This window comes from Syngnathus acus, chromosome 10 (genome assembly GCF_901709675.1).
Source record: "Syngnathus acus chromosome 10, fSynAcu1.2, whole genome shotgun sequence".
Classification (NCBI taxonomy): Eukaryota; Metazoa; Chordata; class Actinopteri; order Syngnathiformes; family Syngnathidae; genus Syngnathus; species Syngnathus acus.
In genome coordinates, this window is record NC_051095.1 from 3,303,367 (window position 1) to 3,326,603 (window position 23,237).

Consider the following 23,237-nt stretch of genomic DNA (forward strand, 5'->3'; position numbering starts at 1 on the left):
TCAGTGGTCAGTTTGTAGGCCCAAATCCCCTCCAGCACAAAGGGCACAAAGGGGCCTATTCGGGGCGGCTAAGCTCTCTGGACTTAGCGCTCCCATCGAGGTCCTGCCTCACTTCCTGGAGCGGGAGAGCGCTCGGACAGATAGTTTCGGGACGGACGAGTGTGTGTGTGAAAGTGTGCGTGTTGTCCTGGATGTCCACCCTCAGGCCGTCGGGGGGTTTAACCGCTCGTATTGTTCTGGTGGCGGGGCGAAGATTTAACTGTCACACTGCATGCTCACTGTAGGATAGTGATGGGGGCAGAATTTGGTGCTGGTGATTTTGGTGGAGGAGAGATTTGGCAAATGAATGGGTTTGGTGGACTATGGTGGTGTAGGCTCAGAGCAAAATTCCAGCTGTGGCACCTTGACCTTTAAACTCTGCTGGAAAATGGACGCACAGATACAACAGATAATAAATGACAGAAAAGATTTGCCTGAATTTCACTGAGATGACTAAAATATTTTTTTTTATGAAGCGCAATTTGGGAGCGAGATAATTACGATGGTGTGTTCATTATGGCCACTAGGGGGCAGTGTAATATAGTCACGCAGAGCCAAACGCAATACATACTCATTTTTTGTCTACGTGTTGCTGCAGGTTTGTTTTAAATATCCCTCGCTTTTAAAACAGCCACTATTGATTACTGCTAACTGTTAGCACGTCAATTTCATAATGATAGCTGGCAAACAACTACGCAAACTTTCCAAAGTCAACATTCAGTACATGAATGTCATGTTTGTTTTTATTGACACGTCAGGTCACGTCTTGACAACCTACATTTCGTTTCACGACGCAATTTGTCAGCTTTCACCAAACACTTGAATACTTTTATATATTGAATACGTTAAATATTTAAAAATGTTGATGCTGACCCGTTTCATACCAGAACAATTTAATTTCCAAAACACCTCGGATCACGGGATAATCTTATAGGATAATCTTATAAAACATGAAATAATCTGGCATTTGTGAGCTTGCACGCACCGATTTGGACATAGCACAAATATACGCGCGCAGAAATATAATTGCACAGACAGGAATATGCGCCCCCGAGTTGTAAGAGTCGAGGAGTGCCTACATGTTTAACGACCACACTCAGCTTTTGTGGAGTTCGGGACCTCTGAATGGATCGTAAATTGCCGATATCAACGAGAGCCTGCAAAATCACTGCTAATAAGCAGTCTTGCGCATTCCTGCACGTGTGTAAACTTTTGCGTGCGTGTTTGTGTTGAGAAAGTCAGAGGTGATTTCACTCCAGTGTCGACATACGCCTTTTTTTTTTACTTCCATTCAATGCACGCTCAGCCCTACGTCATCTCTTCCCATTCATTGCAACGTTTCTCAATGCAGAGGAAAAAGTTTGAAATGACGTTTCAAATAGGTTGCAATCCCGGGGTGAGCCACGCGAGGGCAGTAGAGTGCATCAGAAGAGGCCATTTAGCAGGCAGGAAAAGCCACTCGGTGCATTTTGCTGCTTGATTCTTTGCGTTTGCGTGCGTGTTAAATTACTTCACACATTTTTCCTCCTTTCAGGATGACACTCACACTGGCACACACAATTTCTCTCTCACACACACTTATTCGCTTGCTCTCTCACAAACAAACATTCTCTGGCACACACACGCACACTCTCCAACTCATTCCCTCACATACTCACACATGCATTTTTTTAATAGGATTTATTAGATAATAGACCATCACACACACACACACACACACACACACACACACACACACACACACACACACACACACACACACACACACACTCTCTCTCTCTCTCTCTCTCTCTCTCTCCCCCCACACACACTCAATCACAATCGCCCAGTCACGCGCATGCACGCGTACACTCTGTCTCTCCTATGCGGAAGTGTGTATTTGTGTCTGTCATCGTTTTCCGCCATTTTTACACACACACGAGTGTGTTTATTAGTAGCCTTTCAGGGACATGGAAAAAAGAAAAAGAAAAAAGGCCCATCACCTCAGGCTGATAACATGCCATGGAGGGGCCCCAACTGCATGCGTCTGAGCCGGGAAAAAATGTTTGGATGAAAGGCTGCGGCTGATAAGACTCCCCTGTACATTAGTGTGTACAATATCATGACACAAACGACACACAAACACACAGAAGAGTAGCCATGCATATAGCTCACACACACACACACACAGAATGAGCGATGGGGCGGTTATATTGAAAGTAGATCAAAGTCATCATTCATGCTTGCCTGGTGCTGCTGCCAACTTTCATTATCTGGATGCAATCGGAGCCATTGTGTGCATGCGTTTAATACGGCAAGCCTCACTCTTGCTCTTTTTTTTTTTTTTTTTGCTGCCTTTTGCACCCAAAAACGTAACTCACAGAACTCTAAAGAGATGCTGATTTATATCGAGGGAGCCTATAGAGAGGTTTTATTGCTCCTATGCCCTTATTTTGAAGTCCCCCCCTCCCCTCCCCTCATCCATGACGGTCTGTTTAGTCTTCTTTAACTCTCCATCCTTGTGTCAATAAATGCAAAGGCTTAGTTGTTTTAACTTGGCGCAAGTTATTTTGCTGGGGCGCTTTGGTTGACTTCAAGAATGATCTCTTAGGCCTTTGCTGTTGACCCAGCGGGAGAGGATGTTTTCAGATCAAATGAATCCAACATGGCACCCATAGTATAAATAAAGTTCTAAAGACCCTCTTCGGAAGGCAAAGCCCCCTCGGCTGTTCATAATGAGAAGCCAACAGCACATCTGGATTGCGTCTCTTTGGTGTGTTTGGACATCACCTGGGGGAACGGACCCTCCCTCTCCCAGGCATCAGCAATGGATTCACAGCTAATGTCACCACGTTAGCCCCCCCCCCCCCCCGTTTACTGCCTAACAAAACCTTTTCAAACTAGCTAGCTGCTTTCGAGTATAGCTGAAAAAAATAAAAAAAAAGTTTCTCCAATTCCCGTTCTGGGATTTGATTGATTTTTCCTGATACTAAAGAAGCTTTTAAAAAATTAAATAAAGTAAAAAAAATAAAAATAAGAAGAATATGTTTCCACTTTTGAAATTCTAGTTTTTCCAGCAAGGCTTGAGTGTTAGCGCTGTCCCGCCAAGTGCCAATTAAGCCGCTTGTATAATTAATATATAATATATATTAATATAAGACTATAAATAAATATAAATAAATAAAAGAATAAAATAAAAAACATGTATGTAAAAATAATATAAATAAATAAATATATAACAATAATGTAATCATTTCTGACAATGACGGTTAAAGGTGAGTTAGCAACAGGAGCCATATCATTTCGCCTCAAGTGGCTGGGCGTCGCTGATATTTAACAAAAGTGGTGTATAGTGGCGAGCGGGTACAGTAAGTGTAGCCTTTCGCTGTCAGACGGTAATTGTTGTTGCTGGATGTGAACAGCAAAAAAAAAAAAAAGACTCACCCTCGCTCCCTTTTCTGGGTTGCACCTGCATCCTCGGCTGCAGTCCAAACCGAAACACGGCTCGTTGGAATTGTCCCCCTGTGCACACAAACAAGTGGACAGCTCATTTTCCGTTCAAGATTTGATCGCCGTCGTACCGTTGTCATTTTTTGTCCTCTGCTCCACACAGCATCTTGTGAAACTTTTGCATCTTATAAACTCGCAGTGAACTGCAGATTAACCTCAGGGTGGCATTCCTGAGAAGGCTCGCAAACATCACACAGCGCTTTCAGACTTGATCGGAGGCATAAAGAAGGCTTTGATAAGCTGACATGTGAGTGACAAAAGATCATGTGAAGTATACATTAGGCCTCTGTTCACGTTGGGCCTCACAGTGAGCGGCTGATGGCTGAAAATGTCAATTTAAACTCCCCACCGAGAATTTGAACAACACCTCTGTATGAACGTATGGCCCGATGTTGTTTCTGAGTCCATTTGGGGTCAAAGGTGGCCCTCCAGCATGATCTGGGGATGAAAGGAGAGGTGGAGGGCACTGGTGGGACATGCTGGTGGGATGAAGGTTATGAGAAAATAAGGTGGCGATGTGTTTTTGGTCTTTATAACAAGCTGGGTCAAGACCTTTCCGGACCCCCATAAGTCAACATAAGCTAGTCTAGAACGCACATAAAAAGGCCTGGGAAAAGAAATGGCAGCTATCAGTTCAGGACATACGAGTTTTTAACCGCTGGAGCTAATTGACTTGAGATACAAGCTGGTAATTGTGAGCAATTTTTCCAAATTTACTGACAATATATTCTTTATCCTCTGAGAAGAATGACTGATATTAGTGGCGTACTGAGTGTTGTTGAAACATCTTGATGAGGCCGTTTGATAAAAAAAAACTTTGACCCTTTATAATCAAGGATATCATCGATAAAAGATTGAAGAATAAAATAAAAACAAAATTACTAACTGATAGAACATTCTGCATTTCTGAAAACCAAAATTATAACACAATATTATGGAGTCCTTGTTTTCCTCATCAAAATACACAATACAACCATTGTTTGCTGTTTTGGGAAGGAAGTCAATGTTTTGGGCAAGTTAAAGTGCATTTTAATGAGTTTAAAAGGATTTGTCTTTCTATATTGGGGGGGGGGGGGGCTCATTTCACAGTTGAGAGCAACGAGCAACAAGGTGTGTGTTTGTCCCCATTAACAATTACCTTAAGATTACTGGCATGTGACGATGGAGGGGAGCGGATAATATGCAACGAGGAAAAGTTTGGCACAATGCCTGGGTGGTGGTGGGGGTGGGGAGGGGGCGGGGTCAGCGGTGCAGGTCCGAGCCTCGCTCCCTCTGATCTCCTCAACTCTTCTAATCACGATGACAGAAGGAGGCCAAGAAAATGAGCCTGGGAACGGAGACTTTTTGGGCTCACAGTCAGAGAAAACCGGACGCAGGAATGTTGATTTCACGTCCTTCCTTTTTTCAAAACAATATTACTTATTTTCTAAGTGGCACCATTTGATCCCCATACGTGCAAACAATTCCTGACGTAGGACAGCTGGGCTTATGTCACATTGTCCTCGGAGTGATTAGCGAGGCCTGAGGTGGGGGTTAGGGACGTGCAAAAGACACTGATCCTCATCCAGGCGCTGCTGTCCACACCCGGACTTGAAAGTGAAGGATCAGACGAGCAAATGGACGCTAAGCCCCGCAGAACCTGAGGCAGAACACACTGAACGGATAAATCCGGATGTATTATTTATCCTTAAAGTTACATCAAATTTACAGCACGTTTTTTTTTTGTCCTTTTCTTATACAACCTAAAATGAAATGCTTATAAGATTAACTCATTCAGTGCCATTGACGGTTATAGACGTCAAAGCTTGGCAGTGAATGAGTTAATAAAAATAAAGTAAATAGCATTCCAAATTCTTGGAATGCAGTAAAGCAGCAACTTAAAATTATTGATGTTACCTTGATATTTTTTTTTTTTCTTCCCATTACCTTGATTTTTTTTCATTTTTTTTTTTACCATTGCACACCTTTCATTCCGATTGAAACAAATCTGTCTGCTTGAGAGGCAACTCGGGCATCATGTTGGCTAAGAACAAAATTAAGCCAATATTTCTCCCGCTGATAAATTTCCTGATAAAACACTGACACGACTGAGCAGGCCTCTGCTACGTTTGTCATCTTTATGCTCTGCATCATTCAGCAGGTGATAAAGCCATCCGATCTATCTGCTGTGCTTGCTCGCGCGCTACTGTCCAAACAGTCGTGCGCGCAGGACGCTGTGCATGTCTTCTACCGCTTCTTCTTCTAACATCTGAGCGGGAGCTTGCGGATGACAGCCAACGCCTCAACTTGCCCGCTTGTTGCTATAGGCTCTGCAGATGTTATCATGATGTCTCAGGTTACCCCCCCACAAAAAAACAAAAAAAAAAAAGTCACCGAGCCATATAGCGGCGAGCATGTAGCATGATGAGACATGAGTGTTTATTGTGGAAGGGAGGGGGGGAATAAAGATGATGGAATTCCTTATTGGGAAGTGAGGTTAGAAGGTGAAGGCTGTGATTGGGAGGTAAGTGTTTCTTTCAATTTCTCTGCAAATTTGTCAGTGATTTGCAGTGTAGGTCTGCTTAAAGCCAGATTGTTACGACATCTTTAATGTCATAGAATTGATGCCCTAGTTTTCTTAAGATTGGATTTTTGACAATTTCCGTACTCTAAATTTTGTCACAGGGTCTTTGTGTTTGTTTTTTTATCTAAAAATGAGTGATTTGGCCGTTTATTTCCTGGAAGGGATTGAGCGTGCATTCAAAAAATACCGTTAAAGTTGAGTATCATGAAAGAAGGATCAGATTTTGACGAACTCAAAACTAGCTTGCGGCTAGTTAATAGAGTTGTTAATAAAATCAATCTTAAAATATGAAACAGATGAATATTCGAAAGATTAGAGAAAATCCAATTAAGATTACCTGTAAAAAAAAAAAAAAATTTCATTTCAGGTTCATGTGGAAATTTCACCCAAATTATTTTGCGACTATGCAATAAAGACAAGAAATGTGCAAAAAAGGGAAAACATCAGCTTTGATCTTCCTTTCCTCCCTTTTCTCAAATCTCCCTTATCACATCCCTTCCTCTTCCTCCTCTCAACCCTCATCCTCCTCTTCTTCCCCGCTCCGTGTGTGACCCTGACATCCGCGGCGGGAGATTAACCAGCTGTGTTTGGCCGTGCGGCGGCGTTCCCGCTTTACTGTTTATTCCATATGCAGGCTCGCGTGCGTCCCAGTTCCCGGAAGCGGGGCCACCCAGCACGAGTCACGTTTGACGACAAAATGTTGGACGCCGACCTGCTGTCGCACGGAAAATTATCGCTACATTACTCACACCACCAAACACCTTCCATCCAAATTTCAACTTTGACCCTAATATTGTGTTTAAAAAAAAAAAAAAAAGACATGATAATTCCATTGCCAGGAGGATCAAACATTGCTATTAGACAGGATTAGCAAACAACCTGCCCGGCCTTGCTCACACTCTCGCCGCTCCATGTGGATGCGCCTCTGTAGTATTTCAACTATTTCAACGTGATTTTCGGAGCCCAAAATGAAGCAATGCGAGAACGGGCATGCCGGATAAATGCTTGTGTATTTTATGTTTCCACTAAAAGTGCTCGAGTAAGTTCAAGCAGTGCGTTCGCCGCCCAAGGCAATTCAATCCTGTTTGAAGTAAAAGAGCATAATAGATTTTTGTTTCTATCCAATCATATTTCAGCCTGTGTGTTGCCATGTCAATCAAATCTGCCCTGAGCATCACTCATGTAACTTCATTAGCGAATAGTTTCATTAGCTAATCCTGACAATAAATCCCGCATTTTAGCGCACCTGCTTGGCGGAATTACAGTCTCAGGACCATTTGGAAGTAATAAAAAGAGCGTTCATCGAAATGAATCATGTAGATGTTGCTACTATCTGTGGATTTATGGCCCTGCAAGTAAACATGCCTGCTCTGTTTGAGCATCGGTCGCTAACGTTTAGCTAACGGTGGATTATTAGGCCAATGAATCAAGCTCCTCAACACTGTTGATAAAACAAACTTTAATTCCAAGCATAAATGTTAAGACAGGGCCTGACTAAACATTAAGTGCGAACATTTCCCCGAGTCTACTTCTGCGAAAGAATATAAATCTACAGAGTAGATTTTATTTCCAATTTGTGGTCAAGACAACAAGATGTACGATGCGCTATAGCCTATTAGCCCATTAGCGTAGCACGATGTTGACGTCAACGGGATACAAAATAATAGATGGCAAACTTTTTCCTGAAATGGTTTGCATCCTTTCCTTACATTTCCCCGTTATTAATCGATTTTATTTTGTGGAGCAACGCTAAATCCGACACAGCCGCGGTTTCTTTGCATTTCTTTTTTTTTTGGACACAGTTCCGTGAAGCGATGTGTTGTGATAACTACCCCCGCTTTCTCTCGCATCTCTGAAGGGGGGACAAGGGGGAGTGCGTCTGAACTGAGGAGGTGGACAATAGAGACGAAATGCACCAGAGGCGTCAGACGCGGGATGAAAAGAAAGTGTAATGGCAGACAGATGGGACTGAAAGGAGAAGAAAAGCGGAGGAATTGGTGACACTGCCACCTCCAACGGGAGGTACGGTTTCACTTGCGTCTCCGATTTACTCCCCCCCGGGAGTTGGGAGTGTTTACAATGATGAGGGAAGCCGTACAAGTATTTGGGCACTAAAGAAGGAACAACAAAGGGATGGAAGCAAAGTCGTCCCAAAACAAGACTTTGCTTACTCGGCCTGGACCGTGCCTGACCCGCTGACCTCGCCAGAGCCTATTTTTAGCAACGAACCCGCCGCCCCTTTCTTCAAAAGTGTCATTTAAAAAAAAAAAAAAAACACAAAAGCAAGGACGGACACCAGCCGACATATTTTCCGTGTATTTCCGACTGATCTCTGTGTGCGATGCCGCCCCACACGCACACACTGACGAATTCCACACCCGCCGGTGGAAAGTAAACACACATTTCTGGCACTGCCGCCACACACCGTACAGATGTTCAGTGGGCTTGTTATCGGGGAGAGCCCACCGCCGCGGAAGCCCGCACTTTGGCCACAGGGGGCGACAGAGAGGAAATTGGAGTCACAGCCACCTTGGCTCATTTGATGTCTCTCCATGACTTAATATAGGCAAGTCTGCGTAGAAGCAAACGTTTGAAATGCAAAGGTACTGTATACATACATTACTTACAAAAACTCTTGAGCCCTCTCCAGCATGTGCACTTCAAGGCTACGCTGCTCACAGGCAAATAACCATATATGGCCAAAATCGCCCCCCCCCCCCTTCCATAAAAACAACTCAGCACCTCGAGAGAAACCATGAAGAGCACTCCGAAGGTTGTCTGCGGGATTTTGCATTAAATGTGTTCTAATGATTACAAGTGTTTAGCCATCTACAGAGCTGCAAACAAAAGTATTTGGAAAGTGTTTAATCATTATTTAAGGGCATACATTGTGGATTGTGTGGTGGCGAGCAAGCGCTCATCCACTGGAACAGATTCAGGAAGACAAGTTAAACAAAAACCAGCGTGGCTAACGTGACAGACCTTGGTGGTTTTTTTTCCCTAAATTCCTTTAAAATGAATGAATTGAGAATTGTGAGTGTTACAAATGTTACCTTCGAGATGTCGCTTGAGCCCAGGTAGTAACTGGCTTTTGCTGTATATAACGTGTCGAAGGAAAAGAATACAATAGCTATAAATGACATAGTAAAATGCTGTAATATTGGACGTTCTTTGCAGAGGATAAAGAATATATGCCTGTGAGTATTGTTATATGATCTGTCTGCTACTAGCCATGCTAACTATTAGCGTGGCATTTTGCATTAGACACTTGCATTAATCCAGGCAGATGTTTTTTTTTTTAACGACAATTGTGCCTATAACGACAAATTGCCCATTAAACTGAGTGATGCAGAGGTATGAAAAGAGAATATTTCAGCGTGCTGCAACAAATCATGAAGCACCCCAGCAGTCCAACAGCATGGGGAAACATCTTTGCTACCTGGAGGCAAGACTCACTTGGTATTTTGGGTGATTAAAGAAAGAAAAAAAAAACCTGAATCTGGATGGAGTAGACGTTGGCGCCACATGTTCAGAAATGTTTGTTGGGATAGGGAAAGGGGGGTGGGTCGAGGTGGAAGAGGCGCAGGTGGGGTTGGGGAATCTGCCTTGTCTTTTATCCTGGAAAGCGTGTTGCAGCAAGATTGGACAATAGCGTCTCATATAGGTGGATCAAAAAAGCTTGCACGCAACGCCAGCGAAAAAGAAATAGCACGTAAGGAGGAATGTGGGGGTTAGCGAGGTTATTGAGGAATCCGCGCACAAAGCAACGTGCAGATTCTTCTCGCCATCTCCTTTGCTTGACTAATCTTGATGAAAGGGTTCATTTAAGAGCGCCAGACTGAACGTGAAGTTATCGTAAAAGCGAGAGTTCCCAGAGTATTATTTGTCCGCATCCTGTCACCCCGTTTATTATGAGCACGGGATTTAGCGGCGTGGCCTCTTGGTATTTCGCTGGTATCTAGGTGCACCGCAATGCAAACAGCATGCGAGCGCGGTACCTCCTACACCCCCGCCGTTTAATTGCGCGGCCTCCGTAACGAGCGCATGGAGCCAGAAGAGGCCGTAGATCGCGCGCTAAACATGCCAAGGCGTCGCGCCTCTCTCGGGGGAAAGGGGTGTCGTTTCCATGTGAGAGACACAGGCATGTGATAAGGGAAATTTAGGGTACCCCCCTAGATGTGGGAGATGTGTACTGTATACACACACATAAATATATGTAAATATGTAAATATATATATATATAATACACGCTCTAGTTTAAGAACGTTCCATTCATCCATGTGTCACCTTTAGAAAGCCACTGATGAGCTACCATTAAAACATGAGCGCAAGATTGAAGTTTCCAGCATTTTCCAGCATCTTCTGACTTGTGTGAGCGTTCAACAAGTTGAAGCTCCTGCGGGCTAAACGGAGGCAATAAGAGAGCAGGTCATATCCTGTCTCCATGTTCTCATTTCTCGGCACAGGTGCGCTTGTTTTTTTAACCCAACAAAATATTCCCATGCAACAGATTTATTAAAACAGGAGTTTTATATATTATTTCCATGTGCCTTTTATGTTCTTTTCTCTGTTTACCCGTCGCATAGTATCGGAGCATCTGCAAATACCTCGAATACTCGGTTTGATTTGACCTTGAAGTGGCTTTTGCATGACTGACATTTAACCGTCTCAGACTTGTCTTGCTGAAGCTCAAACTGAAAACTTGCCAGTGTTGCCCCCACAAGACTGTTACAGTTCTGCGCTGGTGCTGTTCAATACCTGCAAGAATGCGTCGCAGTGAGTTTGAGTCCGTGTTGGCACGCGTTGGGCAACCTGAGTGAACTTTTAACCGCGAGCGTATTTTTATTAGCTCCATTAAGTCAGAATGCTGCGTGCCAAAGCAGAAGCGGAATCAGAACGCTTTGACACGCACATAACGACATCCTTAATGACTTCAACGCACCGTGTTGGGAAATAACATGAACCGAAACATTTGATTTCGTCTCACGAGATCTGCTATCTTAATACTATATGCTAGCTTAATCCAGATATGAAATGGCGGGTTTATGGAAATGTGTGGTGATGTTATTTCAGCCACCTGCTGATTTAATATTTCTTCTCAACTTAAAATTTGGACTTGACTGCATACTTTAAAACACAATCGCTTGAAATTATAGCGAGGGCACAAATGATGAACTGCGACATAACGGGGAGTTCACTGCGCAGTATATTTACTCAACATTCCTTAACGCAATCTGACTTGTGGTCATCGCATCGCTTCCACAGTGCTGTCCCCCCCACCCTGGCGCGGGACACAAATAAAAGATGAGCTGCTAGCGGGGGTGCAGAGGAACAAAGGAAAAGGGGCGCAGCGGGCGGCGAGGAGGGGCGCCGCTCGTTGATCAGGATTGCCTTGGTAATTTACGGCTTTTCATAGTGATGCAAAAAGGTCAATAAATTGAGTTGATGTGAGGCCTTGTGACTCGCTCCCACGTGAACGCACACGTAGGAAAGCTCCATATGGCCCACGGTCGAGGGGCAGCCATATTGTATGTGTGTGTGTGGGGGGGGGGTCCATGACCTTTGCAGAGAAAGACTTTTGACTCAATGTTGAAAGATATACAAGTGATATTTAAGATTTATTTAAGATTTATTTAAGAATGTGACACCTGCTGTGTTTTCAGTCTGCTTCTGTCTCTTTTTTGGCGCTCGGTTGAAAAAGAAGGCCGACCGGAGTTCTGACGTAAAAACGCACGAGGTGCGAAAGACGCGCCTTGGCAGACTGTTTCGACTACTCTGCTAATTTTACCCTTTATTTGCACTTTCCCGCCATTTTTTTTGCCATTTTGTTCATCGAATTGCTTATTAATTGACTGCAGTGTCACCATTTTACCAATAGAGGGTGCTAATAAACTGTGAGGCTGTCATGACTAGAAGACTACGCCTGCGTTAACATGCAGTCAATAACCTTTTTAAAACCCGAATATTGTCTTTTTAAAGTCCATGTAGAGGCGCGCAAAAACTCAAACATTCCCTTAATCGTGTTTTTAAAATTCCGAATAAGATGATCTGATACCATTCGCGAGGAAAGAAATCTTTGTAGCAACTTCCTTGAGCCAAACTGAAAAACATTTTTGTTTGCGTTTTCACATTATTTAAACGGGTTATTCCGATTGTTTCAGAAACACAAATTCTGACCCTAACCCAAATATTGACTGAATGAAAATATACTCGGAGATGCCGTAACACAGTGCCTCAAAGCTTCAGGGCAGAAATGTTATGTCGACATTTTTTTTGAGATTGTAACCTTAACCGTATATCAAATGATGGTTTTTGACCTGTTGCAAAATTTTAGTGGGGCACTGCCCCCCCCTCACCCCAAACACACAGACCCTTTGAGTTTTTAAACAGAGCAGTCCCCAGACACCACTTTGCTCCATGCAAGGGGCTTAAGAGGCCCCAGGAGAGCTGTTTAAACCTGGTGACTTTGTAGGTCACAGGCCTGCTGGTGGCTACACTGACCACATTGCCTCGTGCTCATTGGAGCGTTAAATAAAGCCAAATGCTGAATAAAGAATGTAATATAAACGACAAGGAGAAAGCAGCCATCTCCATTGTGTACATCTCCTCATCTGCGGCCACTGTTTGGAGATAAGCAAGTGATGAAAAGATCATGGAATGAATCCAAGAGGATCTCACTTCAGGTTTTTTTTTTTATGTTCCGAGTTTGCATTCGGTTTGGAAGACTGAGATCGGGTTGCACGACAATATAGGCAGAACCTCTGAAAGCTTCACCGTTAGTTTTGGGGCGGTGGGGTTGTATGGATGCCTTTAGCATTAGCCGCTGGGGTAGAGTTACAGCTATGAATTAGCTTATCAAGTCGGACGGGAAGTTTGAATGGCCGCATTGTGAACGCCAAGGCGGCTCAGGTATTGTGACGGCTGAGGTCCCCTGTAACAAAGGACGATACCGATGACTTAGTTGGTGTCAAGTTGCTTTTTTTTTTTCTTTTTTAAATTCTAGACAAGCCATGAGAAAACTCAAGCATTACACTGTGGGGCTCAAAATGCAAAATACATCACGGTGGTTTTGGCCTGCAAAAATATCCAAGTGTGTTTTATGAGAGGAATTTGTTTTACTGTGCAGGTGAAAAGTATCATGGGAGCAAAGGTGTGCAGCGTGGGGGCGGATACATCGAGACCACCCTGGAAGAAAGGAGATTGCTGCCAGATTCCGTTCGTGTCGTTTATCATTTCGATTTCGGAAGATTTAGTTTGTGCAAGCTCAGCACTTTTGTCTTGTCAAAGCATGTTCACCTTCTCAAGGTGGAACTGCAAACGTAAACATTGCAATCTTTCCTAACTACTCTTTTTTAAACTTTAAAAAAATAAAGACTCACAGACACGATATATGCAAAAGTATTGGGACACGTGCTCACAGGATGTCGAAAGGGGGCCACACTAACGCAAAACTGTTTTGTCAGACCAAAAAAAAGAAATGGAAAATGAATTTCGGAATAAATTTATTACCTGGGTCTTTAGGCATGTTTTAAGGAATTTAAAATTGATTAAACCGCGTGGGAAGGATAAAACTCACCTATTACAGGTGGATCTGTCAAAGACTCAGCGTAAGTAGCCCAAAAACAAAATTGGGACAATAAGATAAATGGATATGAAGGTGACAAAAGAGAAATGATGGGGGGAAAAAAGTCATCAGTATATATCTTGAGCTGTCTTTGCAAGGCTTGTGTAAACCTGTGGTGCTGCTGAACGAGGAGCAGGGACAGCTAAAGCCTCACTTTGACGCGAGAGCATGTCAACGCAGGGTTGGCAGCTTGGGAATGTATGGAAATTCCTGTCAGGGCTAGCTATTATGTATCTGGGGGGGCTTAAAAGAACTTGTCGGCCTTATCGTCACAAAATCGGGAGTTTCTAGGAACGAGCGGGGAGAAAGACTAACCAGATGGAATGTTGCAACTGCACAGTAAGTCTAAGTGACAGACTGTATTTGCACAAACCCACTTGTATGTGTCTAAGCACATTGAAATATCTCCACTACAGGCTGAGAAGCTTACAAACTCGCCCCAGATGCAATCTTTTTGGCCCTTCCAGAGCGGATGCTGCTATCAGTGCCCAAGCGATTGCTTCCATTAAGTTTTCTCCGTAAAGAAAAGTGTGTTGAGTGATTCACGAGCGCAGACGTTCATTAAAATGGCGCCTTGGTGTCAGAGTGAAAGTCAATTTCAACTCAATCTTTACATTTTCAAGAAAAGGAGTTGTCGCTTTTCTACTCGGGGGAAAAAAAAGCATACATATTGTACAAATTGTTTGTGTGTGTGTTGGGAAGGGAGGCGCTATTTGCCCCATTGCCGTTCATAGTTTTAAAATAGCCGACAGAGAGTGACAGTGGCCTCTTCGGGGAGGAGTGTCGAGTTCTGTGTGACTCATCCTCACTGAGGGGAAGGTAAATCCCCACACAAATATTAATTACAAGTCTAAAAGTGCCACATGAAGGCGTCGGAGTAAATATCCCCCGTCGGAATAAACCGCCCCCCACCCCCCCTCATCTAAATTGGTTTCACCTCGACCGGTAGAGTGCAGAAATGTTTTTAGGACTCGTCTGACATGTCCGCCGGTGTCCAAGACCCAAAAATAATAAGAAATAAAATAATAATAAATAATATATATAATAATAATAATATATGTATATAATACTATATATAATAATAATAATAATAATAATAATAATAATAAAATAAATAAACAAAATTACGGTTAAAAGTCACAGGCCGCTGCAGTTTCCTTGGAGGAAGAACAAAATGTGCCAGAAGGAAACCGCTGCAAAGAATCCGACATATCGTATCCTGAACAAATACAATCGAGCCCACTGAGGAATTAAAAGCCAACCATCTTAAAATTCACCATTTACCTTTAAAAGGAAAAACGGCCAATCAGCAGCTGAGGCCAAGAAGCCGACATGTTTATAGGTTGGGGAATGTATGGGACATGTCGAGCCACAAAAACCCAGTGAGAAGTGTTGACATCCCCTCCCCTACCTGAACCAAGCCTGCACACCAAGCCCCCCCCAAATGTCCCCCTTGTGCTCTCCATCTTCTCTTTTGTCCTCACATTCCTCCCATCGTCCAGCTCCGGGCGGCCTAGCTTGAAAAGCTACGAGCCCTCTCAAGTATTGCAAATTTTTACCAAATGATAGTGGGCCTGGTACATATCCCCTCTCAGTTGTCTCTCTCAAGGGATTTGTTTCTGCGATGGCACTCGAGGAAGCCGTGAGAACGCCGCGCAATCTCAAGCAATCGTCTAAGGGTGCACTTGACGTCCTCCACCTCGGGTTGGAAGCGACCTTATTTGTCCGCGAGTGTTTACAAAGCCATCCGTCACTGTGGCGCGCGCAGGTAAACTTACAGTACATATCTCCAACGACCTTCGAACTCGCCGTCTTCTTAGAAAGTTTGACTGGACCACCAAGCAGCCAATTAGGAGGGACAAGCGGTGCGTGTCTGTTTACACTCTAAACACGTGTGAGATCGTAGAGATGGATAAAACTCATTTGTCTAGACCAGGGGTGTCAAACTCATTTTTGTCACGGGCCGCATCGGAGTCCTTCGGAAGGCCATTATGACTGTGAACCCAAATGAATGTATAAACGCCTCATATTATGTACAGTATAAGATACAAAACAAACTGCCAAATTATTCTTTTTCAAATCAGACTAGTGGAAACTTTTTAAATGTTTTAAAAAGACGATTTTTAAAAGGTGAAGACAATTTGCAATTTTAGTAGTGACACATGAAATCCATGTGCAATTTGTCTTTGCGGGCCACAAAAAAAATGATATGGCGGACCGTATCTGGCCCCCGGGCCTTGAGTTTGACACCTACGGTCGAGACGGACAGTCAACTCTGTGGCGCGAGGGGGATTTCGGATCACTTCTGAATTGTGCAAAGACAGTATTTTGTCACAAAAGAAAAGCAGGGACTTAAGCGAGCTTTACACAGCTGGCAAGCGCTGCGGCTTCTCACACACGCACGGCGGGAATCGTGCCCAAACAGGCCACCTGGTGTCAGCGCCTCCACTCGACACAGGAAAGCAGCAAGCTGAAGAAGGGGGCAGCAGGTAGGGGGGGGGGGGGGGGGGGGGGGGGGGGGGGGGGGGTGACAACTTCTCATTGGGGATCAAGCTGCCTTGAGACAACAAGAAGTCCGGAGAGAGCAGAAAGGCAGTGATAATATTATCTAAGGGCGAAGACGGCAAGACAGGAACCACTTAAGTGGATGATCAGAGAGGGAGCCAGAAGGGGAGGGGAGGGGTTGCGTGTCATGGGTGGATGAACAAAGAATGGTTATGACAGAGGAACTGGGATGTTCTGTAGGCAATAAAAAATAAAATAAAAAGTCGGAGCAATACTTTTGGAATGGCTTTGAGAATCGTAAACGTATATGCAAGAGCGGATCCGCCCGCTTGGGTGGATTCGCCACGAATCTCCTCGGGGCACTGATCAGAATCGGGATTCGGATCCGTACCTGCCTTCACTCAACTGGGCCTCCTCCTTTGTTGCCTCTGTAAAGAGAAACCACTTGTGTGTGTTTCAAAGCTACAACTAACACTCCCGACCCCGCTCCCTCCTCTCGGCCGCTTGACCTTTCACCTTTACCGTGGAGAGCTCGGGATGAGCGGAAAGGAATGGAATGCTCGCTGATGGGCGCCGGGAGACGAGCAGAGCCGGCCAGTAAATGTGCAACCGCGCTCGGGTTGAAAACTTGCTACCCGAGGCATGTAAGGAGGTGAACATTAACTCTCAGAGTTTGACGTCGGACGGAGGAGAAGGCGGCACTGAAAGTGAGCGATGAGGCCAGACAGTGACCTTGTGGTGCCACGCGGAATCACGGGAAAAGCCTCGGAAGGACACGGCGGCGCTGTCCTTTCATTTGCCTGTAAAAATTATTTATGGTGGCAAAGAGGCGACGTCTATATTTTCTGCTCGGTGTTGCTTGTTTTGCTCTCTCTGGCGATCATTCTCCAACGTCCCTCAGGGTAATTGAAGATTAAATCCACATTTCACACACACAAACCCTCAGGCGAGCATGAAAAGGTCAGTCCGTGACCCTTTGTGGAGGTCAGAAGACTTGAGCTGACCATCCGTGCACGGACACGCACCGTCTTTATGTCACTTTCACTTCATGCTTGGAACATCTTCACTGCCCAGAAGTGTCTCTTTAAAAGACAACTAAAAATGTGCACGTTCTTCACTAAATTATCATCGCTTGTGTTAGCAAAATAATAATAGCCGGTAACGATCGATCTCACTATCTGGAATCGTCCAGGGACAAAAAAAAAAAAATCCTGAAAGTAAAACAACATAATGGCGAGAGCTCCGTTCACCTTTGACCAGTTCAACTTTCCCCACTGACCCCCAGCGCTCTTTTCCCACACGGAAAGAATTTATGAGATTTCTGCTGTTTTAGATATACGAGACGCTGTCAAGCCAGTGACATCTGCCGAGTGATGAAAGTGTTAAAAATTGGATTGTTTGGGTTCGAGGGTGGGGGGCAAGCAAAGAGAAGGCACAGACAGGTGTGTGACCCCTCAAAGTAGCGGGAAGGAGGGAGGGAGGAAGAGAGGACTGGCGGAAGAGCAAAGGGGAGCGGGTGGGGCGGTTGCTATAGCGATGAGATGGAATGTTCATGTCGCCCCTGGCAATGGTTCATTAGCTATTAGCCTTTACATGCTGACGGGTTCTAAGCCTGGACCTGCCTCCCATTCTGTCTGTCACAGATTCCAAGATCCTATGTCATCTGGAATGCCAAGGGGATCGGGAATGCCGGAAAATTCCAGAAGGAGACGCGCTTTTTCTGAAATAATTCCAAAACCGGGTGATATTACTTAAGTAGACTTCAGCGTCACATAAGTTGCAGCACGCCTGGAAAGTCACCTTGACTTTTTTTTTTTTTTTCCCCCCCCGAGGGAATGTGAACATTGTCATGACGTGCACTTAATACGCTTAAAATGTGTACTAAACAGTCCAAACAGATGGTCGCTGATATCTGTCGGCATTGTTTACATCTCCATAAAACCAGGAAACAGCTGATATGTGTTTGGTCCAGTTTTGGGGAAAGCAATATAAGCAAGGCGGTTTGTTATCATAAGGAGACGCTCGGGCATTTTTTTTTTTTTTAACATACGTACATCTTCATTCAATCTCCAACAGATGGTGGAATCACAAGAACTGTACTTGCACAAACAAGGTCAAGGACAATATTGGAATGTTGCAAAATCGGCGATTTGCAAACCAGGCAAGCAAATGTTGCTCGTCATTTCTCACTTGAGCTCACTTTGAAACGGAGTCGAAAATCGTAATGAATACAGAATTTACAAAAGCTGAATGTGGGTGACTTTACTGAGCTGAACACACTCCGTATCAAAGCTTGTGAATGAGCAAGTGGGCTATTTTTGGAACAAGAGGAGCCAACTGACCAACAACAACAAGAGGGGCAACAAAATCACACAACGACTTAACAGGCAACGACTACATCTTCCCAATATAATTCAGCCCAGAAATCTGAACAAATGCAGCAAGGGCAGTTAGTGTCCGTGATTTTAGAGTGTTTTACGCCCCCCGCCACCATGTCTCCCTCATTAATGGGCATTTGGGGCCGCGGTGGGCATGCCAGAAAAATAGCAAAGAGGCCCACGGTCCTGTAATGAATGGCGGCACAAGGGAACCATGCCAGGTAGTGCCACAACACCTTTTAGACATACAATAACACTCAAAATGACAATAAAAGGCAAAATAACTTTTCTCATGTCAACTAAATTACAAGGGGTTCCGACATGTACTGTAAAGACACGTCTTACGTCATTTCGCGGGCAATTACGCGGAAGCTAATTAGCGAGCAAAACAGTTACAATTCTTGACAAAGCTCTTTGAATATGTTTAGTGCTTTAAGAAGATTGGAGGTAAAATGAAGGCTTTTGTTGTCTGTTATAACACGGGCGCCTCCGGTTGTCGCGGAAAATTTTTGTTTGGATCGCGTCCAAAGACAGGTTAAGGCGGCAGCTGTGTGACCCAGTCCCTTCCTGGTACAGTCCAGCTCTCACTAAACTATTCATATTCTATGAAACAGGTTGGAAACTTGAGGAGGACTAAATGGAGCAGCCCTAGATCCTACTTGGAGGAAACAAGTTACTTTGTGACCATTGCAAGTTTTGAATGTGATCAAATGGACATGACATGTGGGGTGCCTCAAGGGTCAATTCTAGAACCCCTTTTGTTGAGCCTGTATTAGCTTTTTCAGAACGTAAAAAAATTATTAGCAGGCCTATGCAGATGATACTGGTTCAATTTAGGTGTTGGGTTAGGGTTAGGGTTAGTCAGCTGTAGAATAGATTTTAAAATTCCTTTAAAATGATCGAATTATTAAAAGAAAATTGCTTTTAGATGTTGACCTTAAGATTTTTGCGCTGCTCCATGAAGCTGCCTCACCTTGCCCTTGCCTGCCAAACAATATTTTCATCAAAGTTGCTTGGAAACGCGAGCTTAATCGATCAATCAAAGCCTCCATTACAGTACAAGGATGCTTGGATGAAAAAGCAAAGCCAGACAATTAAAGCATTCTTGTCCTGAATGAAGTCTGGGTTCAACTCCAGGGCGTGGGTGATGGCGTCACCTGGCACCTGACTGACGGTTGTGGTATTTCGCCCTGTGGAAAGGTCTCCGAGACAAACTGGGAAGTCTTTCTAATTTATAGACGAGACGCCAGAGACAACCAGGATACTCCGTCGGCGCGGCAATAAATATCGTGCGATTGGCACCGAATGATTTTTTTCCAAGAACAAAACTTTGGCAACAAGTCATATCTCATAAGAAGCCAAAGATTAAAATCCACAGTTTATTTCCGCTCACTCGGCAATATGTCCTGGCACTCGTGTAGCCCGAGGCTGCGTTTTGTTCACAACATTGAGTTTGGCTGCCGCCACCGAAAGTTATTACAAAATAAGGTACAGAAAAACAAATAGAAGTAAGCCGGAAAAAAATTCAATAAAGGTATAAAATGCACCCAAATACCATCGCTCACGCAAAGCTTTGACCCGGAGGCCAAGGTGGGGGAGCCACGGATGAAATCATCGAGATGACCTGAGGAGATGGAAAGACGGCACGGCACGCCAGAGATCCAAATTACAAGGATTTGATAATCGGACACAAAATATTTTGTACTTTTGGCGCCGTTTGTTACGGTTGTCGAAATAAGAAAAAAAAAAAATGTTTGGCTTTCATGCTGACGCTAATCAAACTTCAGCCATGCGTTTTGTTTGTTTTGTCTGAATTTACACTGGCTGTCAAGCAAATATGTCTCTTCAAACATCTTGACCCTGGAGCATTAATGCTGCTTGAAAATCAACGCAACCGCGAACAAACGTTCGCATGCACCCACAAGTTAGAAGTGGGTGGGGCGGGCGAGGGGGGGGGGGGGCAGACAAAAGAAGATGTGTTCCGTCTGTACAGGCATGCAAATGATAATTGGAAAGGAGGGGGGAATCAAAGTAATGCTGAAAATATAATGGAGTGAGAGAGCAAAGAGCAGTGCTAACATCTTTTCTACCTTCAGAACATTATTCATGGTTGCAAAAGACAGGTGACGCTACGCCTTGAAGCGAAATGAGCAATCGAGAGCGGCGAGGTCGCGTCAATCATGCACAAAAACCGAGAAGAAAAGTTGCTGGAATATTAGTAGCAATATGATGAGACAATCCATCAAAACGACAAGACTGGTTAGAACAGCCACGTCAATATTCAATCAATTATATTTCTAAAGGGATAAAGAATGATATATAATCTGACTACCAAGGTTGCAAAAAGTCAAATTGAAAAACATTTTTATGAACAAAACAAAATACTGAAACTATATCTTGCGTATTTAAAACTTTTACTACAGTGAAAATGGTGTTTGTTTTCATTTTTGTCAATTAATATTTTATGTGAGTGTATTTAATTCTGTATTGCTGTGCAGTACACAACAATTTGTGACTTTTTTTATTTCACACTCGACAAACACTCCATATATTAAAAAACAAACACTAAAACTTGTAAAAACTAAACAAAGGCAAAGAATTTCAGAAAACAAATCAAATAAAAAATAAGAAGCTCTCTCTTAGAACTAATCAAAACTGAATTAGAACAAAAGTACAAAACAAAACAGAAACAAATGAATGAAAAATATAAAACTACTTTAATCCTGCTAGCAATGCTAACCGGTAGCATGTCAATGGCATTTTCCATTCTATGCTAGCATTGGGCTAGAGGGCCATTCTTAAGGCAAACTAGTTTGATTGTTTTAAATATACAATGTGCATTTTTGGGGATAAAATAGCAAAGCGATGAGGAAAATGAGATGTACGCCGAGGGAACATGCGTCTTGAAACGGGAGGACCGGCCACTTCCAACAAGCTACGACAGCACCTTCTGCTAGCATCCAAGCGCTGCCTCACCTCAGCTCCTCTCTTACAAGTTCACAAGTGGCCACAGATAGCGTTGCCGCATTTAGGCCTTCAATGGCTCGCTCGCTCCCCCTCTGTGTCATTTCCCAAGATGAAAAAAAATGTGCGATAAACAAATCTAGAGAACACTGAACGGAATGTTAAGCGGTCGCCACGGCCACAAGACAACCAATTGAGGGACAGCTTGTGCTTGGTTTAAAAAAAAAAAAAAAAAACATCATGAGAAAGTGGTCACGCCAGCTTTTACTGAAAGGATATCGAATGATGTTTTCTTTGGCGTTTAACGGCAGGATGAATTTGATTCTTTCGATAAAACGTCACACAAAAGCAACATCATCCAGACTGATTGCTTACATGACAAATCATCCTTATCAAAAAACAACTCTCGCTTGACATTTAAGGTACGCCGGGCAAATTTGAAAGGAGCTTTGTTCGGTGATGCGCCGTGACTAGTCCCTTAGCATATTACAAAACTCCAAAATTGCGACGCTAGTTAGACGATACCGTCATAATGAATTTTCTACAAGTTATTAAAATTGCAACCATTCAGTAAATCAGGCCGACTGCCGGAGGGAACGTGTCAAGACAAAGATTGATGCATAACGCATGAATTTTCCAGGGCGTCCCACCACAAATCAGCTCATGTTGGAAAAGAGGGAAACGGGCGAGTCAAAACAGAATGCGAGTTCATTTAAAGCATTTTTTTTAAAGAGGGATTTCCCATCTTTCATGTCACAAACACGTACATGATTTTATGTGCCTACCACACAGGTCGTTTATAGCTCGCAAAGCAATCAACCGCATGCAAAGAGGACCTTTAAAAAAATCGTATTCAAATCCGAATTCCAACATTTGGTTCAGCCTGACAAAGAAGCTTTCTAGACAACAAAGGCATGAGAAACCGTGGAATGAGGGATGGTGATTTTGAGCGAAAGGAAGGAAGATAAGTCACAGAGGAAGCATAAAAAAATCATTTCGTAATGAGTCGCTTGTTCTATGGAAAAGCACTCGGGCAGCGAGAAGGATCGAAAAGAAGAAACAAAATAGGTGTTGGATGTTAGGAACACTTCAAGTGATCCGCATCATCACTTGCCGGAATGTTCCGGTCTGTAGCACTTGCAGGGACAGCCAGACAAGTCTTGCCAAGCTCTGAAAGGGGAGGAACACCTGGAGGGGGGGGCGCAAAGGAGCCTGTTGCAATTTCAATCGCTAATACTAATTCCATTCATGTTTAATTTTGAATCCATCCATCCTGGAGCCACGCGGCACGGGGAGAACATGCAAACTCCACACAGAGTGGGCCGGAGATGGAATCAAACCCTCGCCCTCCTAACTGTGAGGCGGACGTGCTAACCAGTGCATCCACCGTGTCACTGTTGAATTTTAAATGCTATATTTATTTTATGTAAAATATTTTTTGCGATGAATATATTTTGGAGTGGCTGGACTTAATTCTCTTTTTTTAACGCTATGTTTAATTTATTAGATTTTGTTGACATGACTGGATTGATTATTTGCCGTATTTTTCGTTTTATAAAGCGCACTTAAAATCTTTACATTTTCTCATATACATAAATAAATATTACTTTCTCCCTAAATTTCATGTCCGAGACATTTTGGACACTGGTGTGCTTACAGATTTGCGCCAAGTGTT

The 23,237-nt window shown here is 43.6% G+C and overlaps 1 protein-coding gene across 4 annotated transcripts in view; it reads right to left on the bottom strand.

Moving 5' to 3' along the window:
- Positions 1–23,237, bottom strand: part of col4a6 (collagen, type IV, alpha 6) — a 40,952-nt gene that overhangs the window by 15,637 nt on the left and 2,078 nt on the right. For all 4 annotated transcript variants that reach the window (XM_037260148.1, XM_037260151.1, XM_037260150.1 and 1 more), the window contains exon 4: positions 3,463–3,540. In XM_037260148.1, the coding sequence (XP_037116043.1) occupies positions 3,463–3,540 (78 nt within the window). The remainder of the gene's footprint in view (positions 1–3,462; positions 3,541–23,237) is intronic.